Source organism: Balaenoptera ricei, chromosome 12, assembly GCF_028023285.1.
Source record: "Balaenoptera ricei isolate mBalRic1 chromosome 12, mBalRic1.hap2, whole genome shotgun sequence".
Classification (NCBI taxonomy): domain Eukaryota; kingdom Metazoa; phylum Chordata; class Mammalia; order Artiodactyla; family Balaenopteridae; genus Balaenoptera; species Balaenoptera ricei.
This window is the reverse complement of record NC_082650.1, coordinates 78,718,501-78,727,523: the sequence shown is the minus strand read 5'-3', so window position 1 is coordinate 78,727,523 and position 9,023 is coordinate 78,718,501. Positions and strand designations below refer to the sequence as shown.

At 35.4% G+C, this 9,023-nt stretch overlaps 1 protein-coding gene across 1 annotated transcript; it reads right to left on the bottom strand.

Annotated features, from left to right (window-relative positions):
- Window positions 1–543: 543 nt before the first annotated feature.
- LOC132376423 (type 2 phosphatidylinositol 4,5-bisphosphate 4-phosphatase-like) lies at window positions 544–1,236 on the bottom strand. Its single transcript, XM_059942086.1, has one exon. The coding sequence runs from the start codon at window positions 1,234–1,236 to the stop codon at window positions 544–546; it is 693 nt and encodes a 230-aa protein (XP_059798069.1).
- Between the last annotated feature and the right edge of the window lie 7,787 nt (window positions 1,237–9,023).

Here is a 9,023-nt window from a genome sequence, read left to right as displayed (position 1 = left end):
AACTTAGCAGCAAAACAAACTATTTGCATATAATGTAGCACAATGAGCATCTGTTCATAAAAGACTCCCAAAGTCTTAAAACTTCATACATAAACCGGAGTGAAATCCATTAGGTTGGGCTTCCCTGGTGGCGCAGTGGTTGAGAATCTGCCTGCCAATGCAGGGGACATGGGTTACAGCCCTGGTCTGGGAAGATCCCACATGCTGCGGAGCAACTAGGCCCGTGAGCCACAACTACTGAGCCTGCGCGTCTGGAGCCTGTGCTCCGCAACAAGAGAGGCCGTGACAGCGAGAGGCCCACGCACCACGCTGAAGAGTGGCCCCTGCTCGCCGCAACTAGAGAAAGCCCTCGCACAGAAACGAAGACCCAACACATCCAAAAAAAAAAAAAAAAAAAAAATCCATTAGGTAAATGATTTAAAGATGTCCAGAGTAGCTTATTGAGAACTGCTAGATACTCTCACCTGCATGACCAAATCATAAACAAGCTTATGCAAAACCAAGTTCTGGATAACTCACTCTTATGGCTCCCCAATAACAAGCTCAGATAAGGCAGATCAAAGCTAAGAGATAAGCAACTGCCCAAGAAACATAGGTTGCATGAAATTGCCTTGCAAAATCTTGGGTGCCAACAGTTAATCCAACTCCAGTGAAAATACATATCATTCCAATGGTAATATATGCACAGCAGCACCTTCGAGGAAGTGCACTACCCACTGAGGAAATGTTTTTGCAGTGTGGGCATTTTGCCAGAGTGTTGAACCTCAGTTCCATCCACAAGAACATGTTTCCACAGTGCCCACACATGATCTTTGTACCTTCTGGTCGGACTGGCAATGCAGGTTGAGCTGGCTGTTCTTCAGAAATAAGCATTACTGGGCCAAGGTTAATTATGTGTCTACAGGTGGGTCTTGGACATCCTATTTGCCGTGATGTGTCCTTATAAATAAGGAGACAATTACAAGGGCATCTAACATACTTCTTCCCTGTTGGGGGATTTTTGACTGGCGTAGCATCATTGCAAACCGTGCACTTAGCCACGTGCTGGTGAAGCTTGCCATCCAAATTGAGAGGTTGGCACACATGGCAGTTTATTACTGGACTACCACTGGCATCTGGACTGGCGATGGCTGTGTACGGAGGTGGGGTTCTGCTCTGGGGCTGCTTTCTTGTAAGTATGGTGGGGACATGGGAGTGACATTTCTCGAATGGGATGCGGAGAGCAGAGGCAAGCATTCGTCCACCCCATCAGCAGTCGTGACTGCAGCAGTGATGGTGGGGCTGGCGGGGAGAGGCTGAGTTTAGTAGTTTCTCTTTCTTAAATTCAGTTTCATATTTATTATTAGATGTGAAATTGAGAGGTTTTAAAATAATGCCTTATTTTCAGTGTAGGAGATGTTGATCTGAAGAATGGAATTTGAAACTTGGTTCTGTTAATTAATTACATGAATTGAATGCTCAAAACTTTATCTTTATGTCTAGTAAAGTAATAATAATAATACCAATCTTACTGTTTTTTAAGGAGTTTCAATGAGATAGTATATGTTAAATTATAATGGTATTGCTTGCTTGGCAAATGGTAGGGAGCTTTTTAAAAAACCTTCTTCACTACTTAGTACAGTACTTATCATTATCATTATTAGTTTGAGTGAATAAGTCCAAAACCTTATTAGGAGACTAGTGTAGGTAAGTGGTCTATTAACTTTATGAGGGTGTAGAAGGCTCACAAAACATATTTTGTTAATATTTCAAAATATAGATAACTCAGAAACTTCAAACATTGTACTGTTGCATGAAATGACCTTCACAGGTCATTTAGTAAATAGTACTTGAAGTATGCTTGGGTTGCAAGGAATGAAATGGGTGACATTAGTTTAGCACAACATATCCTGTGGAATCAGCGTGTAACTTTTATTTTCTCCTTTAGCTTTGAGTGAAGAATGCAATTTCAGTTGAGCACGGAGTTGGAGATTCACACAACTAGGGTTTTATTACCAGCTCCATCAATGACATACAGTGTGCCATTAGGGAAAAACTACTTTTCTGAACATCAGAATTCTCTTCTTTAAAATGGAAACGAATCTGGTGGCTTGGAAAATAATGTTGGATTTGGCAAATATAGGTACATTCAATATTCTAGAACACCTTTGATTTAATGAGACAATGAAATTCATGCTGTGTTGTTTATAATGCCAAGAAATAGCAAATAGATATAGTTGTAAATAGTGATGATGATGGTGGTGATGATGATGATGATAGTAATAAAAAATAAACAACTACATAGGAAGTTACATCAGCCAGTGCAGCCATATTGATGCAGCATGATGTGCTATGTTGTGAATGTGGAAGGGCAAAATCACCTGTGCCCTTTAAGAGCATTGCCAGCCAAATTAGCCCTCTCCAGTGTGATCTGAACTGGCATCACTATACAAAAACACCGACCTGAGTGCTCACGTTTGATCTTGGTGATTGTGTGCCCTATCATGCAGTATTTGTATGATTGTGTAAGCACAGGTGTATGTTAGTATATTTGTAGTTCTCCAAACTGTGGATCAAGGGGTTGTATATAAAACAAAGCAGGAAGAGTCGGTTGACATAAGACAAGGAGAGGAACTATTTTCATCAACAAAGTGATTCTAAACCAGTCTTCAAACCCATCAGGAGGTTCTGTTAAGAACTAGGAATCAGGAAGACAGCCAGAAGGTGAGTAAGGTGGATAGTCAGATGCAATAGGGAGCAGATTAACTGTTGTCTGATGTTCCTGTGAATGTGCCAGGGTGAGAAAGATATGAATGTGAAGAGAAGTACAACTAACCTCGAACTGGGAAAGAGACTTTTCAAAGTCTTTAACTAAAAGGGAAAGGGCTTTTAATTAGGTCCATGGTGACTCGCAGTTGTGTAGGACTAATCAGGGTGAGGCTGGATCTAGTTTTAATATCCTGAGCAGAAAGGAACACAGCACTGAGCACCAGAAAATGTCAGTGAATGACAAGTATAGTAACATTTCTGATTTTTAATGTCTTTGGTTTATTCATGTATCCTATAAACAGGGATTTACATGATTTTAACCCATTAGAAAGAGCCATATTTAAGAACATGTATTTATTATTAAATAAGTCTGGAAGATGTAAATAAACAAAAATATCAAAGAGCAATTTGGAGAGAAGAAACAATGAGATATCACAAATTAAATGCAATAAATCTCAAGTCAGAAAAGAGAATAATAAAACAGAAAAAAAAAGCTTTAAAAGATTCCTGCTATGCATAGAAAGGAAATTTTGTTTGTTTGTTAGTGTGTTTTGTAAATAATGGTAAATATAATTGGATAGACTTTTTTGTTGTTGCTGTTCTTAAGGATGATTTATTGGAAGCATAGTTCACAAAAAATCTCACAAAATTCAGACAATTTAAATTGAATATAAAAATAAAAATAATTCATTTTGCAATTATCTGTTGAGTAACCACTATGTACCTGTCATTAGTCTAAGCACTGGAGTAACAAATAGAACATAAACATCAACTCCATCCTTATGGGCCTTATAATAGTGGGAGAGAGACAACGATAAATGAAATATTTTTGACTGTAAATAAATTTAAGAATCAATAAAATAACAAACAAGTAAGAGCAGAAAGGATATCTGCAAACCTAGAACTATACTTGTGAAGAAAAACAAAGAATTTCTGTCTTAAAATTTTTAATAAATTAGCCATCCAGGAAAAGACTAATGGATTTAGTCATTCATATTTTTACCAATTAACTACAAAGAGGAATTCTGGAAAGATAACAACATGCTCCCTCATTCCTGAATCCTTCTCCTTCCCAACTTAAAACCACTCTCAAGTGAAATCCCTCAAACGTCCCCTGAATGTTCCAAGGGAGAAAGCAAGCACCAGATTCCATTATCCTAAGTGCTCAGGGAGAGCCAAGAAACCAAATATTCTTAATTAACATTGACCTTATTGTTATTTTCTTTATTTACAAACACCCATCAGTGAAGAATACAATGGCCAGTAGTACAGTTAGGTACCAGTACCTTGATTTGTGCTAAGGTACCAGCAGTTTTACCCATAGTTGCTTCTGTACCATCATTGCACAAGTCAACACAGTTCTTCCATGGGGCCCAAAGAGTGATGTAATTAAAAAATATTACTCATATTTTGAATATTTCAGTGTCACTTGTGCTTGGTGCCAAAAATTCACATAAAACAAGGTCTTCCCGGTTGCTTATTTAGTATCCATAACAGATGAATACAAGCAAATGAGCAAGTCCAGCCATGCCTGTAGATTCATCCATTTGTAAGGGAAAAAGTATAGTTGTGCAGATGAGATATTATCTCATCTCCATGTTTGCAAGGAAAATTTTAATTTGACAAGATGCTCTAATACCACAAATTGGCACTGATGTGAATGCTTTTATTTTTCATCAGCAAGCATTGAGCAATGTCAGTGGTCCAAAGTTTTATTATTTTTTTTAGCTATTGTGTGTTCTTCTCTAGCCAATGGAATATGATAACATTCCCTGTAAGATGTTTCAATGTCTTCTGCAAGTCTAGTTTGAAAAACTGTAAGAAATAGTTTTGTCTGCTAAAGACTTTAGCCCAACTATGTTTTAAATATTTAATTACTTATTTTTTAAACTTTTGAATGCTTGGTCTCAAAATAACATTGCAGCTTAACTGGCACTACAAAACTGTTTTAAAATATTCTGTTTCAAAAGACACAATAAAAAAATTATTAACATTTATAAGGTGAGGAAAGTAGCATTTTGTCACAGTTTTGTTTCTTGGTTACTGTTTCACCAGGTTCTTTAGAGAAGATTTCTCTCTTCCATTAGTCAAATAACCCTTTAATATGAGAGTTTAATTTTTCTCAGCATTTTTAGTTGTAGATAGTGCATCTGTGGGTTGAGAAAATGAGTCTTCTTTTTTTAAGCCAATAATCATTCCTCAAATATATATTTCCTCTATTTGAAAATAAATGATTATATTCTAAAATAGTAATATTATTACTAAAAATATTATCTTTAGATAATAATTAAAATATTAGAACTTTTTTAAAATTTAAAATCATACAAATCTAGACAACTTCTACTTCTTTTTGTGTTTCCATGTAGGTACAAGGAGAATTTCAGAATTTCAGAGTAAGATTTACTGGATGATAATGAGTTTACAAATATTAAAAGAGGTATAATCAGGACTTCCCTGGCGGTCCAGTGGTTAAGATTCTGCGCTTCCACTGCAGGGGGCGCAGGTTCCATCCCTGGTCAGGGAACTAAGATCCCGCATGCCTCGTGGTGCAGCACAAAACAAAACTACACCCATGTTATGACTTCCATAAAAAGAAGTACAATCAGTGATAGTAACAGAATAGTGTAAGTACTAATTAAAAATTAAGTTAATTTATGAAAATTCAAATATTTATATGCTATAGATTTCAGAAAACATAGGAATATTCCACACAAGCATATATTCCATTAGCAGTAAAAACACATGTCCTGCATAACATGTAGTTTCTGGAAAGATGTACTGCACACTTATTCATGAGTGAAAGTAAAAGGGCAAAAATATCTCCATATTATATAGCATGGAAGTAGTTTGGCTTAGCAGAACCCATGAAATTGTCTTGGGAACTTCTAGGGATCCTTCAACCACACTTTGAGAACAATTGTCCTACTGGAAAAAAGGGAGTGGCTCATGAGTACATTAAGCTGAATTATAGAACAATACAAAAAAGTTACAATTTTCACATTTTCTCTTTGATTAAAAATTTAAAATTCAAATTACATTTATATTAATAAATTCAAAGAAATATTATTCCAAGGAAAATTTTAATCCACATATCTCTATTTCTATATACATTAGTATGTCTGTGTGTCTGATTTATAAGAAAATTCTGATTGTTTAATATAAGAGTTGACTTTAACCATAATAAGAACCTAACTTTAATTTCTTTGCAAAGAAGAGTAAATGACAACTTTATGAAAATGATTTCATTACGTGAAATTTATGTCTGCTATGGACAGGAATTCTAAAATATTTTCTTAGGCAGCATCAATAGCTCTGCAAGCACCACATGCTAAGAACATTAATCCCTCAATTCAAAAAATTATTTCTTTAGGACATACACCCAAATGTGTCAAGGTAATAGAGTCAGAATCTTAAAAATGACACTTTTAGGTGCAATGATAATGGTCACTGAATTGTCAAGTTGTGAATGCTGTGGTCTGGAAGGAACCTTAATGGTTATCTAGTTCAATTACCCATCAAATGCTTAATATACAGCTTCCCTGCCAAGTTCAGTCTCTGCTTAAATGCCTCTAAATTAATATAGAAAAAGTACAATTCTTTAGTTTGTCATTTTTATGTGGCACTTTTGCTGGAAGTCCTTCTTTCTATAGAACAGACATTGGGTATTTTATGCCCACTTTCCTACTAGTTTGATCCTTGAGACTGAGAAGACATTCTGGTTGAGTCATTAACTAGTTATGCAATCTTTGAAAGTCACCTAAGTGATCTAACTCCAGTTTTTCATAGGAAATGCTTGCATTTCCTAAGGTTTCTTTAGGTTGTTTCTGCTCTCAAAATGGACAGTTTTTTCTCTCCACACACATGAATCCATATCATGTGTGATCTTTCGTGATCTTCTAATCTTTGGAATCCCAATTTCCTTTTCTCAAACTTGTTAAAAATTCTACTTACTCTTTTTTGTGAGTTATTTGAGAACAGCAAAAACGGTGCTAAGCTGTGAATACTCTACATATCAGCAATTAGAACAACATCTGGTTTAAATTAAATATTAACATTATGGGAAAATGAATAAAGGGAAGTAATAAGTAGCATTTGCAACAGTTTAGTTAGGCAAAAGCACACACACATTTATTGCTATATTAAATAATAGAATTTGGGGCATTTGTGTCTTTAGTATGGTAGAAAAGGTCACAATAGATTGATGTTTCATCAGATAACAACTATATACTCTGGAGAAAGCACATATACATACACATACACACAGACATACCAACACGCAATCTTACTTAATGACTCTTGGAGAGTGAATAAGAGCAGACATACATTAGAGGTGAGTTGAAATTTGGAAGAAAGGGCTGTTATGCGCTGAGCTTCCTATATTAATGACCTGAGCTTGAGGCTAGCCAGAGTGTCAGGTACAAAGTAGTGAAGGGCAGCTAAAGAAGCAGAAGACAGAGAACAGGACAACCATGGCCTCTAGAGAGTGGGGAAGAAGTCCTGAAGAGGAAAAAGCCAAAGAAGAGGAATTCTAAATTCTATATTACACTCTACCCAAATCTCTGATTGACCCTGGGACCATGCATACATGGAGCAAAATCAAGGTTAGCTGCCCTTAAGAATAAAAGGACTGAACTGAGATCTGCAATACCACCCACTGCAGGTGAAACAGAGTTTGCAGTTTGGGTCTAATCAATTTAACTGTCTACTAAAAACATTTTAAGAATTAAGGATCAAAAAATGCCAAATTTGGTGAAAGACTTAATTTTACATCTTCAAGAAGTTTAGTGAACCACAAGTAGAATAATTACAAGTAAAATGCCTAGCCACATCTGAATGAATCTGCTTGTAAATCAAAGAGAAAGAGAGAATATTGAAAGCAGTTAGGAAAAAGAAATGATTTGAAAGATTGTAGTTTTCACACCAGATACAATGAAGTTCAGAAGACCATGGATCAAATCTTTGAAGTATGGAAAGGAAAAAAAATTGTTAAGCCGAAATTCTAGTACAGTAAAAATATGCTTTAAGAAAGAAGGTGAAATAAAGGCATTTTGGGTTAAAAAAGCAAACAAAACCAAAAAATTATAGCAACAAAAAATTGTCAGCAGATCTGCACTTCAAGAAAGGCAGTTCTTCAAGCTGAAAGGAAGTGACACCAGAAATAAACTCACACACTTATGGTCAATTAATCTACAACAAAGAAGGCAAGAATATACAATGGAGAAAAGACAGTCTCTTCAATAAGTGGTGCCGGGAAATCTATACAGCTATATGTAAAAGAATAAAATTAGAACATTCTCTATCACCACATCCAGAAACAAACTTAAAATGGATTAGACTTAAATGTAGGACCTGAAACCATAAAACTCCTAGAAGAAAACATAGGCAGAACACTTTTTGACATAAATCATAGCAATATGTTTTTTGTCTCCTAAAGTAAAGGAAATAAAAGCAAAACCAAACAAATGGGGCCTAATTAAATTTCAAACTTTTGCACAGGAAAAAAAAAACCTTCAGCAAAATGAAAAGACGACCTATTGATTGGGAGAAAATATTTGCAAATGATATGACCAATAAGGGGTTCATATACAAAATATATAAATGGCTCATAAAATTCAATATCAAAAAAACAAACAACCTGATTAAAAGATGGGCAGAAGACCTGAACAGACCTTGTTCCAGAGAAGACATACAGATGACCAACAAGCACATGAAAAGATACTGAACATCACTAATCATCAAGGAAATGCAAACCAAAGCCGCAATAAGCTATCACTTCATACCTGTCAGAATAGCTATCCTCAAAAAGACCACATATAACAGATGTTGGTGAGGATGTGGAGAAAAGGGAACCCTTGTACATTGTTGGTGGAAACGTAAATTGGTGCAGTTACTATGAAAAACAGTATGGAGGTTCCTCAAATAACTAAAAATAGAGCTATCATATGACCCAGTAATTCCACTTTTGGGCATATATCCAGAAAAAATTAAAACACTAATTTAAAAAGATATATGTACCCTAACATCCACAGTAGCATTATTTACAATAGCCAAGATACGGAAACAACCTAAGTGTCTGTCCATAAACAGACAAATGGATAAAGATGACTTGGTATATATATACACACATACATACACACACACAATGGAATACTATTCAGCCATAAACAAGAATAAAATTTTGCCATTGCACTAATGGAGATGGACCTAGATGGTATTATGCTTAGTGAAATAAGTCAGAGACAGATAAATACACTTTGTTATTACTTATATGTAGA